This window comes from Dromaius novaehollandiae, chromosome 4 (genome assembly GCF_036370855.1).
Source record: "Dromaius novaehollandiae isolate bDroNov1 chromosome 4, bDroNov1.hap1, whole genome shotgun sequence".
NCBI lineage: Eukaryota > Metazoa > Chordata > Aves > Casuariiformes > Dromaiidae > Dromaius > Dromaius novaehollandiae.
Window position 1 is genome coordinate 53817145 of NC_088101.1, and position 19852 is coordinate 53836996.

The 19852-nt window shown below is 43.0% G+C and overlaps 1 protein-coding gene across 8 annotated transcripts in view; it reads right to left on the reverse strand.

Annotated features, from left to right (window-relative positions):
* Positions 1–18632, reverse strand: part of FAT1 (FAT atypical cadherin 1) — a 112462-nt gene extending 93830 nt beyond the window's left edge. For 5 of the 8 annotated variants that reach the window (XR_010389053.1, XM_064511069.1, XM_064511068.1 and 2 more), the window contains exons 1-2: positions 18225–18632; positions 6298–9586 (exon numbers count right to left, since the gene is read on the reverse strand). Coding sequence is in view for 7 of the 8 variants with exons in the window: in XM_064511069.1 (XP_064367139.1) it covers positions 6298–9586; positions 18225–18620 (3685 nt within the window). In the remaining variant the exon portion in view is untranslated. Of the gene's footprint in view, positions 1–6297; positions 9587–16190; positions 16447–17647; positions 18099–18224 lie in introns of those variants that run through there. The other 3 variants (XM_064511070.1, XM_064511071.1, XM_064511072.1) reach the window with 3 other exon arrangements.
* Between the last annotated feature and the right edge of the window lie 1220 nt (positions 18633–19852).

Here is a 19852-nt window from a genome sequence, read left to right on the forward strand (position 1 = left end):
CCCAGAACCAGCAGCTTCCAGAACAGGCCTCTGGCTTCCACAAACATTGCAATGAGACCTTTCTTAAGCTAAATGTCCCAGAGCTTCTATAGTCTCCAAGTCTGTTGGCTTGCTCCCTCACCTAGCTAAGTTTTGAGCCCCCCCCCCACCTCCAAAAAGTTCCGTGTGCTGGTGCTCCCACATTATAAAGTATTACATACAGCCTAGTGGGTGATACAGAATGGCCTTGTTCACCTATCCAACTGGAAAAGGCACTGGGATTTCTTCCTAACACTGTTTTTACATACTGGAGCCTCCAACTTTTAATTCACTTTTCAAGGAGTATAATTACCTACTGGAAACACTCTATCCTTATATTTGACAGCCTGTTTCTTGAATAGGAGGATATTTTCCTTCTTCCTTCTTGCCTGCTGGGATGGGAATTGGGACAAGGAAGGAAGAGGTTTCAGTGTTGCTCTAGCCCCATATAGCTTCTGCTTTAGGTTCTCGTCCAGCAATTGCCTCGATCACTCCTTAGAGCTTTTCTAAACAGCAGTAGCAGCATGGAATTGACATGATTTATCACACTTTTATTGCTCAGTGCTAATGGGATTTAGATGGTGCATGTGTTCTTTGCAGCACACTGGGATCTGTATCAGTGCAATGCATTCTATTATTAATACATCCCAATCTGTTGAACTCCTCATCAAATTCTTTGGGAAAATACTTCACAGCTGCTTTAGTAGACAATTTATATAGCCAGCTGATCATCTCAAATTGCAGATTCCATTCCAAACTAAATCATACATGAAACTCTTTCTAAACTTACAAGTTCTTCTGAACACACATATGTAAAAGATAAACAACTAAACAGCTTTGTTGTATAGATTCATTATATGTAAATCTCTTCCTGTTTTAACATTTTATTCTCAGCCATACTATACCCAGAGTCTTCATCTGTTACGTAATTTTGTCTCTGCATGTTAACAGTTACAATGCACGCTTCTGAATCATCATCTTCAAATCTTTGTTCTCCAGTTGATGTTCATTACTGTCTTTCCCCCCATTTCTTTGGGATGCCCATAGATGGTAACTCCCTTCCACAAGGGCTGCTAGGAACATTAGAGGAATCTGTCTATTATTCCTCACCCAGGGTTAGGATAACAAAAGCTTCATGTAACAGCGATATTAAAAGTGTAATTCATGTTGATTTTTACTGACTTTTGCTTGAGAGGTCATTATTAATCTTTTTCCATAGCTAGGCTCTTCCCTACAAGGACTGTGGGGGGATGGAAGGAAGCAGTCAACACGTCTAAGTGCAACTATTGAAGAGAAGCAGAGCAGCTGCCTAGGGGCCCTAAGGTTATGCAGGTCTTTGAGGTAGTCTTAACTTCAATAAAGCACAAAAGCATGAGTGTGAGAGAAGTCACATCTTGATTGTTCCTAAGCAGCTGGAGAAGTGAGGGGCTGATCAGAAACAGCAGCCAATGCCACAAAACTGTTGCACATTATTACTAAGAAAAGCCTGGAAGAACCAGGCTCAAAAATAGAACTATTAGGCACTTAGCACCTATACTTACTCTTATCATGACAAAAGGATCAAAAATTAACTAACATTCCTAAGCACAAACACCACAAAAAAAAAAAAAAAAAAAAAAAAAATCAGGGAATACTGATGCAAGTAAGCTTAAATTGCACTTTATACTTCCTGACATAAAAACATATTCATATTAGAACAGTATTAATCAAGCATGCATTGGATAACTAGACACAAACACAGCAACACCATATGAACATGCAATATGTGAGAGCATTCATAACTGCCCATGTCTTGCATGGAATGGTTAATAATACAAGCAAATGAACTGTTGGTAATATCAACACAGAGCTGCCTTTAAGTTCATACTTAATTATTTTGTTCTTGGATTTCATAAAAATCCATACCTGTACTTTTGCTAAAATCACTGTTAAAGTGAAAACTATTATTAAAATAATGCTGTGGTAAACTCAAAACAAATAACAGAACTTGAAGTTTCAACAACAGATCTGCACATACAGTAACCATGTTATACCAGTTTTACTTGGACGTTATTACCCTCTTAGTTTAACTTTCTCAGAAGGAACTGCTCCTCCTTACCTGCCCCCAAATTTAAACCAGCTCAGCTGCTCTACAATGATCACCTGACCATGCTCCAAAAGAAACTCTGAGGAACAGAGAATGCTTTGAAAAGCATCAAAGTGAGTATTCTAGTCCCAGCTACCCAGATGGATGCATATGCTGTATATGAAAATAAAAGTTTCTATAGATTTCATATGTCTGGATCGATAATTTTAAGTGAACTCCTAGAAGTCCACCTTATGTGTATACACATATATGTACAAACACATACACTCTCACACACGCACACACACATATATATATATAAACTGCATAACGACAGATTTATGCTGTTACGTCAGAACTGTTTTGCAAGACAGAACTAGTAGGCATCATTCCCTAGAGACCTGAAAAGCCTGTATTTAGACTTAGGGGATTTTTTTTTTGTGAAACTGAATCATCTGATTTAATCCATCAACTTTTACATTTACTCAAGTTCTGGCTTCCCAGGATGTGAAGAATGAACTCCAGCAACTTTTGAAACTTGCCCAATATAACTTCTCACTTTAAGTTGTCTGTGCAGATGGAGTTAAGGTTTGCTAACCTCCTCATTGACTGTAATAATGACCGTCTGTCCCACTTTAAATATCCCAGAGTCATGCTGTAAAACTGACCCATAAACCAGCCTAACATGATGCGTACAGGAAAACAGAAAGAGTTTTCCTTCTTCTTCACCTCTAAAGTGGCAGTGAAACTAGGAAACACTCCTCTACACTATGGATGCCCTTTGGCCACATAAGAACATCTGTAACATGTAATTTAGCTCAGTGCCAGCTCTCTAGAAGCATTAACAGATAATTAGGAGAGGGATAGAAGAAATGGGTCAAGTACTGAGTAATGATCACCTTCCTTACTCACTTGTCTTCCAGTTATTATTAGTTTATAAAATGGAGATAGCATCTGTATTGTGGCCAAAGATGTGCTTAGCCTCAAAATAATCTCATCTACTACCATTTATTTACTTTGGTCATGCTTTTGGCCTCTATAACTTCCTGGGGAAGTGAGTTTTATTATTTTATTATGCTACATATGAAAGAAGACTTCCTTTTAGATCAGCTACCTGTTAACTGCCTGTTCCCTGTTACTTGTATTGTTACAAACAGTAAGTAAGTGATACAAAGAAGGTGGTTTGGAAACTACTACACTTCTACCTTCTTCCTCTCCTCCTTTCCTGACTATTACCTCCTCTCTAAGCTAAAGAATACTTATTTGAAGGTAAGATATGACTGATTACTAAATCCATCCTAACTGTACCTTTTTCTTGATCTTCTTGAAGGCCATCATAGATTGAAGCAATTAGGCAACAAAGTAATGAAAATAACTCTTGAGTTTGGAGTTAAGGGTGCATTATGGCCTTGCTTTTAACAGTTTGGGCAGGACTGCAGCAAACAGAACCTAAGGAAACCAGCTGGCCTAAGATAAAGATAAGTCTTTGAAAATGAAGTACTCAAAAACTAGTGGAAAGATACATTAAATTCTCTTTTGAAAATTCCAGAATTAAAGGTACAAACACCAAACACTTGTACAGCTTCCTACCTTTTGAAAGATTAAAAACAAACAAACAAACAAAAAAAACCTCCCAAAAACAGAAAGCTAGAAAAAATTCCATGCATGGAACTATTTGATGCTTCAGTCACTACCAATCACCTAGTCCTTCTGCAAATGTGATTGTTATCCTTGATTCCTAAGAAGCAAGAGACAAAAGGGTTCCCCTTAGCCACTGAATAGCTAAGTGTTGACTCCAAACAGCCTCCTAAATCCAGTTTATCCATCTCGGGACAGGAAGGGCAAAATGATGCTCTCAAAGGCAGCAGGAAGAGATATCTAGCTCAAGGGTTTAGGACAGAAGAGCCCTTTAGCAATTTCTCTAGCGTGCTTTCTTTGCTAATTATCAGTCTGCTCCCTGTATCGAGGCCAGTCTGTTTTGAAAAAATGACAAGTACTCAGACACTAAAGTATAAAGAGTGCTTCCTGTACTAATTCTGATGGCTTCTTATCAAAAATTCAAGACAGTTTTGTTTATTAATTAAACTTCTGTTATGTTTAAGATACACTGTCAAGCTTGTAGATATTCCATGTTCTTTCTTCAGTCTCCTTCTCAGGCCAAAATTTGAAGGAAAAACATACGCATATCCAAATCCACAAATACACATATCCTTCTACCCCAGTGCCTTAAATGAAATCTGCCCACTAAGATTAAAAACAAGCAACCCTTCTTCACCCCCTAAATTCCTGTATTTTCATTACTGAAGAACAGCAAACACTAGATACCAAATATGAATGTAAATGTAGACAATGCCTTTACCTATTGAAATTACTGAACTACCGTCCTAGACAAAATTATAAAATAAAAGCCCTTTCTGCCTCAAATTCTGCCAATTTACTATTTTAAACTTGGCAGATTAAAAGGGATTTAATGAAATTCACATTCTTCAGGAAAGAAAACTAGCCTCATGCCAAAAGAGTAAAGACACAACATACGTAGACAACCAATTCTGCCACAGTAGTAGTGTCACAAAAATACGTATATGCGGACAGCTATGCATAAGTAGGCATGCATGGACATACTGGTGTCCACATAAAGACATTTCATCCTTTCATTATCATTATCTATTAATTGAACAATAAAACAACAACATTAGACTCATTCTGTAGAACAAAACACTTTTCTAAGACAATGGTCTATCCCGCACTAAAATGCACAATAAACTTGAACACAACTACATTAAAAGACAGGCAAAGTGATACGCAAATGAACAGCCTGTACAATACGAAAAACTAGAGGAGAAAACACTAAATCTTTGAAAGAACGTGAGTCTCCATTTTCAGAAAACCTGTTCCATAATCTTAACTATGTGCTTTGTTAAAAGCAAAGCTAAGAGAAGCGATGCTTCATTTGAAGCTCTAGAGTTGGCTCTTTAAACATAAGCTATGTATTTAATAATTGACTTTGTATAGAAGAAAAAAATATTGCAAGTAACAGTTTATTCTAGAAGAAAAAATACTGCAAGTAACAGTTTATTCTCTTAAACTTTGAAGAGTGAATGGACTTTGTAAGTCCATATTACCCGCGTTCACACTTATTACGCATGTAAAACCCACAGAATGTCTACTGGATGAATCAGACACGACTACTATTTTTTACTTCCAATTACAAGTTATTTCCTGCAAAACAGCAATCAGTTATGAGATTATTTAAATATATATAACCCACAGCAGAATTCTGCACAAGATTCTTCCTGAATTTATTGTATGGAGCTTAGATAGATAGTAGCATGATACCAGCGCTCTATTTTTATCAGAAACTTACAATATTTGTATATTATGGCACAAAAGAAAATAGTCTTCAGTCACTGTTCTGAAGATGCTGCTTTTATGAAAACAGTATTTTGCATATTTTGTTTTCTAGAAACAATAAAATGAATATGTAACTACACAGATGTGCAACCAAAATATTAGACGTCATTAGAATCTTATTGAAAAAATAATGATGTTTCTCCTGAGTATATGATGTTGGAATAATTCTCACAGTTGCCTCTCAGTTTATGCATCAAGTCAACATTTCAGTCTGCTTCATTTACACAAGCCATGTAAAGGCTGCATCCATGCTTGGTTTGACAGGAACCTTTCCGTGAAGACGACACTACTTATTATCATAAAACTGGTCACTTTATTAGAGCTTTAAAATATAACTGTCAAAACCAGCAAGTATGGCAGTATCAGACACCTGCATACTCCTAGTAAATGAAGCAACACTGATGTAGTTTAAGATTAAAAAGCATGAAAATCCCAGAATTCAATCCTTGGGGAAAGTAGTTTACTCCCTTAACTCCACACCCCCAATATCCACAAAACAACATTGCCTGTATGATGCAAAACTTCAAGTTACAGAATTCCTCTTGGGTGGTAGAAATTCTAAGATCCAAGAATTAATTCAGGTATGCTGGATACAAATGAGGACAATGGAAGAAAAGTGCCTCTCAAGTGAGTGTGTGAGTGCTCATTTGCATGCGCGCACTTTCACTAAAGTGATAAGAAAGACTATACACATCACTGATGACTTTTTTGGTCCTAACTGAATTATCTCAGCAGGGACAACACAACTCCTCTTATCTCTTTTTTGCTATGTTATCTGATGTAGAACATAAAAGTTACCTTACCTTTTTCTTCATCTATTCGGAAAACTCCTGTACCAGATCCATCTCTGATGGAATATCTAATCTCCCCATCTCGTCCTGTGTCCTCATCATAAGCAGATACTGTCATTACCGATGAACCAACAGGAGCATCTTCTTTTATAAAGCCTTTATCTGCAAAGATAGAGAACCGTGGAGGGTGCAAATTTTCATTTACATCAACTACCTCAACCTCAATGTAACACGTAGAGGACAATGAAATGGGTTTCCCTTTGTCCTTGGCCCGCACAGTCAGGTTATAAAGCTGTTTCTTTTCATAATCCAGTCTTTGCACAATACGTATTGCTCCACTTAGTTTATCAACATCAAAGGTGCCATCTCCACCGTCCAGAAGACTGTATCGTACTTGACTTGACTGGCCTAAATCGGGATCATAGGCTTCTAGCCATGTAATAATAGTTCCCTCTGGAAGATCTTCTCGAATTTTCACATGATAATTTGAGGGAATAAACTTAGGGGGATTGTCATTAACATCTTCTACAGATACTTTTAAAATAACTGTTGAAAATAATTGAGGTTCTTCAGTAGGTTGGTCCCTAGCCTCTATTTTCAGGAAATAGACATGCTGTTCTTCACGATCCAAAGCCCCTACAACTTTCACAACTCCTGTCACAGCATTAATAGTAAACTTGTCTGTATCTGTAAGAAGAGAGTATTTCACTTCTCCGTTAGACCCCAAATCTTTATCAGTGGCTTCAATTTGAATAATTTCACTGTTTAGCTCTTTGTTTTCACGCACTTCAACAAAATAGCTGTCTTGTAGGAACTTCGGTGGGTTGTCATTAGCATCCAAAATTCTTATATCTAAAAGATGCCAGGCAGACTTCTGTGGTATTCCAAGATCATAGACAGTAATATTCAGAGTATATTTATCTCTTATTTCTCGGTCGAGGGGAGATAAAATTTTCAGCATTCCCTTCTCCATATCAACAATAAAACTACTATCTTCGTTACCTCCAGAGATAACATACACTAGCTTTCCATTGAAGCCAGTGTCGAGATCGGTGGCATTCATGAGTATTATGCTGGAGCCCACAGGCTGGTCTTCTCTTACCTCAATGCTACTGGGCAGAGCACTTCTAAACTGAGGTGCATGCAGATTCACGGAGTGAGTGTCAAAGAAAACATCCTCAACTTCGCCACGACTGTGCAACTTATTTGCTTGTAAGAGCTTCTCTGCCAGCATTTTGGCAACACCAGTTTCTTCACATTCCAAGTTGACTGGTTTGCGACTGGCAGCTACAGTTATGTTGATATACAATGGTTTTGCAAAGTTCTCTCCATCTGTGGCTGTAATTTTCAAGCTATGAAAAGACATTTTAGCACCTAGGCCATCTATTAGCGACTGCTTGAGTGAAAGCACCCCAGAATTTGGATTTAAGCTAAATAAATCCAGTTCATTGCCAGATTCAATTTGATATCTCACCAACTGGAGCTCATCAGCATCAATAGCAGATACAGTAGTTATTTGTTCTCCAACACCAAGATCCCTGGGGATTGTTCCCTCACAATTGATTTTCTCAAACAGCGGTATATTGTCATTCAAATTATTTAAAATAATAGTTACAGGAACTTCAACTTCTCGACGATACGGTATACCCCAATCAGAGGCGCGGATTCTTAAATTGTAAACCCTCGGCATCAATTCATAATCCAAGTCTTCTGAGGTACTAATAATCCCACTGAAATGGTTAATCACAAATGGCAAAGGATTTAGGTTTGCAATGCTATAGGTCACATAGCCATTCTCCCCTTCATCAAGATCCTGTGCACTTACTCTCATGACACTAGTACCTATTGGCACATTCTCATCAAAGGAGGCTTTATAGGATGTCTGAGTAAATTCAGGAGGATTGCTATTCATGCCTAGTATCTTAATGAATACCTTTGCAGAGGCTCTTCTGTCACTTGTCACAACTTCAAGTTCAAAATGGGATGAATATTGTGCTTTTATTGGTTCTAAGGTGGTAATAAGGCCAGTATGAGGGTTTATGTTGAATCTTACTTTGCCTGGCGTATTTTTAAAGACATATTTCAAATGTGGGTAACTAGGCAGAGCTTTTACCATTATCACAGGTGTGCTTGGAGGGGCAAATTCACTTATTTCAGCTCTATACACTTCTTTTTCAAATCTGACAGGACCAGACTTAAATTGTGGTGATGTTACATGAATAACTTTTACAGACGAAAACTGGGGAGGGTTTCCTTTATCTTTAGCTTGAAGGGTAAGGTTGTATCCAAAAGGGTGGCTCTCCCAGTCAATGTGACCAATGGCTTTGATTCTGTATTCTTTACCTCCTGGAACAGACCTCACTGTTTTGAACTGTTGAAGTGGATCACCTGCAACAATATTTAATGATGCTATTTCTCCATTCGAACCCTGATCATTGTCCTCTACAGTTACAACTGCGTAAGTTGGATCCTTGTCCAGTTCTGACGGAGCCAGTGTAACAGCAGTAATTACAGGGGCATATTCATTTGCTTGCTCTACGTGGACAGTTAGCTTTGCCATACTGCTGATGCCACTGCTACCATACAGCTTCATTCCACGGTCCACTGCAAGAATTTCCATCTCATAACGCTTAGTGTCTGAGTAGTCAAGCCTACCAGTCAAAACTACCACTCCACTAGTTGGATGTATAGCAAACATATCCGTTCTTTCTTTAAAGCTATAATAGAACTCTCCATTTGTGCCTATATCCGCATCAGTTGCGCTGACTCTTGTGATGCTTGTCCTTATTGCTGTATTTTCAGGCAAAGAAACACTATAAGATGTTGGAGAAAACAAAGGCCTTAAGTCATTTGTATCCAGTACCTGCACCCTGACCTTTGTGCGCGTTTCAGCGTTTGTATTTTTTTCAACTGCTTTAACAGTCAGCATGTAATGGTCTTTTACCTCTCTGTTAAGTATAGCAGTGTTTCCTCCCTTGGTCCGTATTCTCAAAAAGCAAAAGTTTCCAAGAACATATTCTTCAGCTTTGAACAAGTTCTCATTGTCACCAGAAATAATTTTGTATCTTAGATCCCACAGTGGATTTGTGATGTAAATACCCATTTTCACTGGATGCCCAACATAAGTTTTGGCTGCAGAATTCTCATACACAGTGGCATTGTACTGTACTTGTGTAAATTGCATTGGTGGAGCATGATGTGGCCTTTGATTTCCTTCACAGTTTCCAAAATGCTGCACCAGCAGCATCAGCAGCAAAAGCACAGTCAAGTGTCTTCCCATGGCAGCAATTACAAAAAAAACCTGAAACAAGAGAAAGAAATGTTAACACTTATGACCATGCAAACATTATTCAAATAACCTTGACACTTACTTTAGAACTCACATTTGCAAGAAAGCTAGAAGTAGCATATCTAGGTTACACCCTTTTTTGCAGAAAGTTTCAATGTGATTTAGAACAATTAAAAAGCAAAAAGTTACATTTGAAACCCACCCTCCCTCCCTCCCTCCCCCCCCCCCCCAAGAATATTAGCACTGGACAATGTCAATACAGAAACCAAAAGCCTAGGGTGTACTATCACGATGCAATGGGAACACACACAGTTAATGTTAAAGTTAATTTTCATGTACAGACAACTAAATTATCACAATGTCTAATTCCAGCTTAATACATGGGAGTTCTAGCTTGATGGTTTCCTACAAATTATTTCAGTTCTAAAAAGCTAATCCAGTAGTTTTGTGGAAGGGTAACCTGGTGGGGGGGGAGGGAGGAAGTATGCTTTTCCCAAGGATCACCTCTCACTTATTCAAAGTGAAATACAAATGATAATCAAAAAATACTTTAGATTTCTACAGAAACTCACAGCTAATACATTAACATACCTTCTTATCATAAAATTAATGATATAGCATTTACGTCTTCAATCTACTAGCTTCAGCTTGCTTTTCTGTCTTTACTTATATTTTAAAACTTTTCTGCAAGTAATATGTAGGCCTAAATAATAAAAAGATATACATTTTGCTGTAGCATATCAAAGCTATAAACTTCATTTGAAACACTTCATGAAGCAACACTGTTAAAAGAAACATGTCAGCATCATCTACTATAACTGAGCAAATTAGAGAGATCTGAATTAATCTGGAGTTCATATCTGGCTTTTACCCCAGTCCTCTACTGCATGCATAGCATTCTGTCTTCCGACAGAAAATTCTCCTCCCTCATTTCATTAGGTTTTTAAATGGTTGATGTCAAATGATGCTGAAATAAACTGCAAGAGTTGGTTTAAAATTATCATTAATTTTCTCTTGATTCTTCAACATATCCTTTCAGCACCTGCTACAAGAACTATATAAATTGCAACTACAGAAGTATTTTGCATACATTGTACTCCTTCCAGCTATGACTGCCCTTATAAGGGTAGTGGATGGCAGAGCGTATCATAACAAACATTCTTCTCAAGCATCACTAAGTTGTGAAACCATCAATAAAGAGGATGAGACATATTCTTTTCTTCTCCTCTCAGAACAGCTCTGAAACAAATTAGCATCATAATCTATGGGAACAGGAATCTATCAAAATAACCGGAAGGACTGTTAAGACTTGTTTCTTTTAAACACTCTCCAGAAAACGATAGACAGGGAAACAGCCTGGAACAGTAAGACAGACATGAAGACATGTCATCATTAGCTTTCCCTTCTGAAAGAGAAGTCAGTTCACAGTTTCTAATATCTGAATCCAGGCAAGACTGTAACAGGAAGAAAGTCAGAAATCTCAAGAATGAGACTGTTCTGGATCCCTCTCTTCATCCAGATTTTATAGCACCAGTTTTTACTTCCAAAGTCTCAGAGGATAGCAAATCAAAGTTTCAGAACACTTGCCAACAAGCCCAAGTGTTCAAAAAAAAAAAAAAAAAAAAAAAAAAAAAAAATTGGGGGGAAAACTTATTTCCAGCAAGTAGAAAGCAATTTAGCTTTAACTTGACTTAACAATTTTAATCAAGTTGTACACATTCTTTTCTTTCACCTTTCCTTATTTATTCTAAATATTTTTTCTTATTTCTCCTTTAGCATCTTCTTCCCTGCTCAGTCTCTGTTATGTAACTAGTTCACAGCCATACTAATTCCTAACTGTACTCTTTCTTTCTTCCTGACTTTCTCTCCCACATTTTACCTCGTTTCCCCACCACCACCACCTTTGCTGCCAGCGTCTCCTCAATGCCTACCCTCATACTGGTTCTGTTCTCCCCACCTCAAAAGATACCACATTATGTTGTTTCCCTCCCCCACTTCCATTTTCTCTCGCAGTATTTATCCCTCCCCTAATTCACACCTACTCAGATACTTGAAAAAAATCACACTGGCTGAAATTCTATGGACTGTTTCTGCCTCCTAAAAAGTATTAAAGCTAATTAATCTGCTTGTGTCAACAGTTCATTCTAAAAATTCAGTCACAACTCTTAGTGAGGCAGTGATTTTGGAGAAGGACTTAAGACTCAGATCCACAGAGCCACTGGAAACAGTAGACAGGAGTAACAATAACCTCGCCAGTACCTTTTAGGAAGGAAAAAGAAAAAAACATGTGCCCATCTTTCAAACCTAGCAATTAAATTACATGATTAAGGCTGTGGTCATAACAAGCAATAAAAAGCGCGTGACCTTCTAAAAGTAAGTCACCTAGAGGAAGGAAAGGTGTTTGTTAATAAGACTGTCAGCTTGAAACAACCACCCTGTCAGCAGGTTAACAATATTATTCCTCCCCTTCTCCCTTACCTACTCTTTTCCTAAGCTATGATTTGTCCTGGGAATAAACAGACACTTGGGTCTGCAGAGCTTCATCCTCTTACTTGAATGAATATACTGCTAAATAAATTAACATTTCCTAAAAAAAAAGAAAAAAAAAGTGTAGTTAATAACTGTCAATACAGCTCTTCTACTATGACAGGTGAAACAAGCTCTGCTCTACTGGATAAATGCAGGTGGCAAAGAAAAAATGCTCACCATCTTATTTCATCAGTGAAAACCTTCCAAAACTGTGGCAAAACAAACATTTAGGAGATAAAAATGGAAGGAGTACAGTCAGGGAAAGGAGAGTCTTTCCTATCTATCAGGACCTTTCTCTGTGAGCCTCTTGTTTTCTTCTTACAGCCAAGGTAATTCTCCACAGATTGCTACCATGCAATTCATTGAATTTCCAACTATCATTTTGCACTCGCTCCAAATTAAAGACACATTTTAGGGCTATAATCTGTTAAAATTTAGTAGAAAGGAGCATGCATTCTGATTCTGTATTTAAGACGCTGTTATTAGTTCTTTTACTCAAGCTTGTTGGATTTTTGAGACCTCTTTGTTAATATAAGCTACTTATGTATTGATTAGAACTTATGCTATGAAATTTTCTTCCTCAGTTGCACTGAGAATTTTTTTGTAATTTATTTTGAAGCCCATTTCTTAGCCTGACCTCTGATGCTGTGGCATCCTATAACTCACTGCCTAGGCTTACTAACATTTGCTAATAAGATATCTAAAGTGGTGTATTTGTTATGTAAACATTGTACCTGTCTGTATGTATTATCATGTCCTCATATCTCAGGCACATTAGATACAATGTGCATTAGACTACAATGCATTAGACTAAGTTAAGATATCCAAACTCCTCACTAAAACTCTAAATTGAACAAATGTGTAGGTTTTACTATTAATGTAAATATTTTTCTGTGCCATAATACCTTAAGTACTTTTTGCTTATTTTCTATAATAACTTCAAGTATAGAGTCTGCTTAGAACAGGCAACATGCAGGCTATTAAACATGATTATGCAACTATCAGTAACAGAATCCAACTCTCAGCAGCAACTTCATACATCTGCTGATTCACAATCTAGAGCTCGAGAGTATCTCCCAATTGAACAGATAGTTAGCCACATGAGACTAAAAACAAAGCTAGATATTTCTGTGCTTAAAGATTATGATTTTAAACATGTTTCATCCTGTGTCATTACTTAGAAAACTACTGGAGACTAAAAATTGTTAATGTAGGATTATCTAGAAATCAACATATAACATAATCTTGATAAATATTTAAAGTGCTAAACAACACCAGCTAACTGCTGTATGAAAGTGTTAAGACAAAGTGGTAATGCGTTAGATATAGAATCAGATGGCTCATTACAGTGAGCGAAAATGACTAGATTTCAGAAATATTTTAGCCAAAGGCTACACTTTGAACTCCTAAGTTTTTTTATCATCTCTGGAATATCACCAATTTAGGATTTTCTGCATCCATTTTCAAGACATAATGCAACTGTTTGCTTTATTTATGTGCACATTCAATGCAGGGATATGTATGGTGGTTTTACTAACTACATACTTTCTTAAAAAAATTTAACTCATGACACAGGTAACACCATTTGTATATGGAAAAAATACTAACACTCTCAACTTAGAAATACGAACTATCATCATAGTAAAAGTAGCAAAAGTAGCCACAAATTGGGGCTAGGAGACCTCAAATTCATGACTCATCGATGAAGATTATTTACATAAGGCACCAATACAAGACCGTGTGGCTTAGCAGTACACTTACAGTGTGTAGACCTTGATGTTTACAGTTTAAAACTTCAAAGTTTTAATACTCAAATACATATACTGCAACCCTAATGCCAAGAAAGACAACAAATGGTCAAAATAAGCCTTATTTTCTACATTATGTATCAATGGAGAGTATGCATCGGAATATTTACTCCCCCTACCAATCAAATAAAAATCACAGGTAGAGAAAGAACCTAAATTAGGCTAGATACCCTATGTTACAATGAGTCTTAGTCCCATCGTTACCCTTTTTCTACCTATGAGACCTGCCAAATAAGTCCAAATGGGCATCCTGTAACACTAAGCTACACCATTTGTGTTAGCAGATTAGACTGTGAGCACAGCCTGTTACTCTGCTCTAGGGAAACACGAGAGAGCATTCTGAGGACTAAAAGGGGCTCTAATGTGCTTGACTACTGAAAACTTCCACTAACTTTTAACAAAGGTAAAGTGGGTTTTTTTGGTTTTTGTTTTTCCTTTACAAGTCCAAACATCACCAATTAACTTCAAAGGTCAGTTTTGACCAGTATATGCAACCGATAGGGTCTGATGTGCGTGCACACACACACCAAAAAGTTATTACTGTTATTACTGCAGTAACTAAACTGCCATGACAGTGTTCCCCTTGTAGAAGCCTAAGACAGATCACATGGCTTTGTGGGCTGCACTAACCAAACAGTTACACCTACTCTTTCAATTGCTTAAAAGAAATTATTTATATAGCCTGATTGGAAACCCTTCAGATTTAACTGTTTTAACATGCTTAAGTTTCCAATCAAAAAAACTTAGTGATACCTTTTGTAATCAACACAAAAGTTATTTTTTTCTTGTTAGGGGGGTTCTATTTGCTTTGATATTCAGAAAATTAATACATGTTGAAAGCAGATAGTAATGTTACTTTATTAATGCTAGTAAGTTATTCAGAAAGTGTACATTGTCATGGAGATTAACATAACAGTTTCAACTTGTGACTAATAGCAGCTGTATCTAAACAGCACAGAAAGACTCTGAATCCTGAAGCACAAGAAAGTTCCATAGAGAGAATTTTGACTATTTACGTATAGGATAGTTACTTGCTGGTGTATTGGATCGACTAGTCATATAAGGAAATGCATACCTCCAATCCTGGTGAGTGAAAAAGTTCAGTCCAAACTTAGCAAGATGATAACTTAAAGTTTACAGGGACCAAAATAGTTTCATTTAACTTGCTCTCAGTTTCAAGTGAAAAATTTAAATTACAAGTTACAAATCTTTGTCTTTTTAAATGAGTTTTTGTTAGCTTGCTTTTGCTGAAGTCAGTGACAACTTAGTCCTATAAGGTTCTCTCTCATACTTTTTATTTCTCATACCTATATTAGTTATTCAAATCAGGACACTGCTACTACTAAAAGCTCATCTTCCAGTCTCTCTTAAAAGCGAGATCTTAGGATTTCACCCAGAGCAAAGAAAACAGAAAACCTTAGCAATGAAGGGTTTTTCAGTATTAAGATAAGACATTTTACTCACTAAACATTTGAATATTTCCACATATTTAGACAGGTAAATAGGAAATATACAATGTTCATAAAGCTTTCACAGAAAGACAGCAGAGATGATAGCACAGGTATATTTCCCATGCAACTAGACCGACACAGAATTGTGAAACAACCTGCATGCAAGTAGTTTAAGGAAACTGCAGCAAAAACTAGTGTTAAAAGGCTATTTATTAACGCATCCTTCCCCCCCCCCCCCAAAAAAAAAGTTTTTTGCCACACCAGAGTATCGGTATTAAGATACATTGTTACTACCGCACGCGAAAAGATTAAGCAGCGCATCTTTCCAGCCCAACTTCGCTTTGTTTGAACGGCCCCAAAGAAAAAGCGCAGAAGCCTGCTGGGATCTCGGCGAGGGCCACTGTCAAACACGGCGCCCCCGCGGGCGCCCGCCTTTACCCTCCGCGGGAACCGGCGAGCACCGCGGCGGGCGCTGCGCGGCTCGGGCGCAGACAAAGGCAGCGGATCGCGCCGAGACACTCGCTCACCGCCGACCGCTCCTGTTGCGCCACGCCGCGAAGTAAGCCCACGGCGGCCCGCGAAAGGCGCCCGCAGACCGACACCTTTCGCCTCCAGGGGCAAAGACCACCGCCATCCCGCCCGCCCCGCATACCGCAGCGCCGAGGGCAGCGGGGCGCAGGGACCGCGCGGCCCCCCGGGGGGGGAGGGGGGCGCCGCCGCCGCGCCCCCTCCCCCCCCGCCGCGCTCGGCCTCGCCTCAGCTCCTGAGGGGGCTCCGCCGGCCCGGCCCGCCCCCCCCTCCCGCCGCACCAAACTTCTCCCAACTCGCCTGCTGCCTCCCGCGGGGCGGCCCGTCGCCTCGCCGCGCCTCGCCTCACTGCGCGCCCGGCGGGGCCGCGGGCCGGGGCCAGCCCCGCATGGTGCCCGCCGCGCCGCGCCGCGCCGCTCCGCGCCGCCCTCCCTTGCTTGCCGGGCCGGGCCGGCCGCGCGCCGCCGCGGGGCCCTCCGCCGCCGTGTTCCTCCGCGGCGCTGGACGGCCGCCGCGCCGGAACTCGTTTCGGCGGCGCTGCGCGGGTGCGCGGCGCGGGGGGGCGCGGCCCGTCCGTCCCGGCCCAGCGGCAGCACAAACCCCTCCTGCCGGCCGCGGAGCCCCCGGGACGGCGGTGCCGCTGCGGCAGGGCGGGCGGTACGTGTAGCCGAGCCCTCCCTCGGGGGCGGCGGGGCAGCTCGGCAAAGGCGATGTCGGCGGGCAGCAGCCTGGCCGCCTGCAGGGAGCTGAAGAGGAGCGCGAGAGACACCACCAAAGAAAGGAGAAAAACGGCAGAAACGAGCAGTCCTCGCTCACAGGGATTAGCCCCGGGCACCGGGACAGATCCGGCGCCGCCGCTCGCACCGACGGCAGGCGACGCCGCGGAGCGCGACCGGGCTCCCGGCGCTGCCCCCCCCCCCCCCGGCACCGCGCCGGTCCGGTCCGGTCGGAGGCGCCGCCGGGGCACGTTTGGTTTCCCGCTCCGCGCCCGCGGAAAGGCACGAGCGGCCGGGAACAGCACCCGTCTCTGCCAGCTCCCCCGAGACCGGGCTCCCCGGCCGCCGCGACCCTTTTAACAACCACCGCTGCTCACCGGCGGCGGCGGCGCCGGCGCCGCTCAGCCCCGCGTTAGGCGCTTACGCCCCGCAACAGCCCTCGGGGGTTCCCCGTTCATCGATCGCGGTTAACGACCGCTAAACGCCACCGCGGGGAATCCCGGCTCCGCGGCCGGGCGGGGGCGGCCGCAGCGCGCCTTCACCGCGCCTTGTTCCAGCCGCGGGTATCGGCGCGGGGGGCCGCAGGGGGCCCCTCTCCGCCCCAGCAGGCGCCGAGACAGTTCAGAAAACGCCAACTTTTGCCGCAGGCGGGCGGCCGGCGACAGCCCCCCGGGGCCAAGCGCCGCGCAGCGCCCCGGCAGCCGCGGGCCCGGCGGCGGCGCAGCTCCGCGGCGGGCGGCCAGGGGGCGCCGCGGCACAGCGCACGGCCGCCCCGGGCTCCGCGCCGCCGCCACCGAGCCGCGCTGCGCCGGGACCCGCCGCGCCGCGCCGCGCCGCGCGCTCAGCCGCTGCCGAGCCCGTGCGGCGCGGAGGACGCTCGGTGTGCGCGCACACACCGCGCGCAACACCTTCGCGCTGAAGCCGAAGCAACCTGTTTCCGTTAACGCAACTAACTAGAGCACGAAAACTCTCATTTGAATCCTTTAAAAAAAAAGAAAAAAGCACACTGCTGATAATACACTCATTAAACAAAGAACTCACCAGAGCGGCTGGACTCCACGCTCTCCTCCCCAGCGTGCTCCAGCTCAGTGCACCCCCGCACACTTTTTGCCCCCCGTTTTTTCCCCTCCTGTTAGGAAGAGAGGAGAGATGCCCCGTGCCCACGCACCTCTACAGCGCGGACCTGGCCGCGGCCCCGGCGCTGAGCGCGGCCCCGGCGCGCAGGAAGCGCGGCGCCCGTCCCCATCGCCACAGCGCTGCGCGTCGGCTCCGACCCATCCGCTGTTTTAAATTTGAACGAGGGTGGGAAGGCAAAAAAGAGGGGGGGTGTAGAGGAGGAAAAAAAATAAAAAGGAAGGAGAAAGGGAGGGAAAGATCCAACAGTCTCAAGACATGTCCAGGCAAAGAACGGGCAGAGTTGAGTACTTGCAGCAGCGGAGTGAGAGTGGGGAAGCTGCGACGGATCAGTGATTCCCTCCCTCCCCCCCGCCCGCCCGCCTTCGCCCGCCCCCTCCCTCCATCTCTCCCTCTCTGTCTCTGTGTCGTCTTCTCTCGCACTCCGTCCGTCCCTCCCGGACTCTGCTCCCGGGAGCACCGTCCCTCCCTCCGCCCTCCTCACCGCTGCAGCCGAGCCGAGCGGGGCCGACCGCGGCGGCGGCGGCCCCTCGCCCCAGCCCCGCCGCTCCGGGGGCCGCCTCAGCCCCGGCTCCGTGCGGCGCCGCCGCGCACCTGCGCCGGGGCCGCCCGCAGGTGAGGCGCGGCGAGGCGCGGGGCACCGCCCCCGGCCCGGCCCCGGCCCCGGCCCCGGCCCCTTCCGCGGCGGCTCCGCGGGGCGCCCCGGGCCGTGGCCCCGCTCGCTCCGGCCGCCCGAGCGCGGCCCCTCGGCGGGACGGCGCGGGCGGCTGCGCGCTCCCCGCCCGGCTCTTCCTCGGCGGGGCGAAGCCGATCCCACGAGCGGATGGATGGCTCTGCGTGCGCTTAGCACGGGAATCTCTCGCTTTCCTCTCAGCCGCATTAGGTCCTTTCTTTTTCTTATTTTATTTTATTTTATTTTTTTCCCCAGGGGAGCTATACTTTTCAAGGAAGAACAAAGGGTTTCTTCTGCCCCCCCCCCCACCTCAAAGCGAAACGGCAGCTCCTTCTCAAAAATAATAAACCACCACCAAGCAACACCTAATTTAAACTGCGGTGCTCCCTCATTCAAAGTCGCCCCCAGCCAGCCGCTCTTCCTTGGAAAGGCCAAGAGGTGGCATTGCGCAGGGGCAGTGATCGGCTGTAAGCCGGTGTCTGAACAGAAATGCTCGGGGCCCTGAATCACCAGGTCTGCCAAACTTTTGCCAGCCACTGCCGCAGCTTTAAAAGTTGCATACCAGGGAGAGAGAGCGTAACACTCCATTGGTAAAGCACTCTGAGATTCACAGAAGGCAGATTTTTTTAGTGGCTCCATTAACCCCTAAGGACCTTAGGGCTGTGGCCTTGCTCCAAAACCCACAGTGACTTCTGAAGATACCAGATCATTATTTCCTATGAGATACACCACTGAAATCCAGCAGCCAAGTGACTGTGCAGTACATTCTATGTTAGGAAGAGCAGACACACACTGCAGTGTATGTGTGTGTGAATATATATATATACACATATATACCAAGTATATTTCCAAACAGTGCATAGAAGCCAATTCGCCCTGGGAATGATCGCTTTGAATGAACCTCCCTGGAAAGTTTAATATCAAAATTCTCTGGTCTTGTAGGTTTCCACAGCAGACACAGCTCATTGATTTATGTAGCATCGCAGAGTTACTTTTTGAAGACCCTAAATGGAATGACACTGTTTAAGTCCTTATCCGAGCGTTACTGGGCCAAATTATCTTTCCTTCTGTGAAGGCTGCTTCAAAGTGATCTTCACGAAGTAAACAGCACTGAAAATAGCATTCCAGACAAGGGCTAGCAGGGGGGAAACTTTAAAGACATTATAGTTAGGGGCTAGAAACAAATGCTAATCATACATCTATGCAGTACCGTTGCAAATATTTCATAGTTTTGGAATATAAAATCAGGTATCTTTCAGATTTATGACAAAATTTTGGTTGATTTCTGCGTTAAGTAATGAAAGACCAGAGCAGTAGATTGTTTAGGCTTTTGTTTCAGGCTTTAATTCTCAATGCCTAGAGGAGTGCAGTAGCACTTAAGGAAGTTAAGTGCACTAACTTCCTGAAAGTGGGACAGGGAGCATCTCTCAAAAGTATCT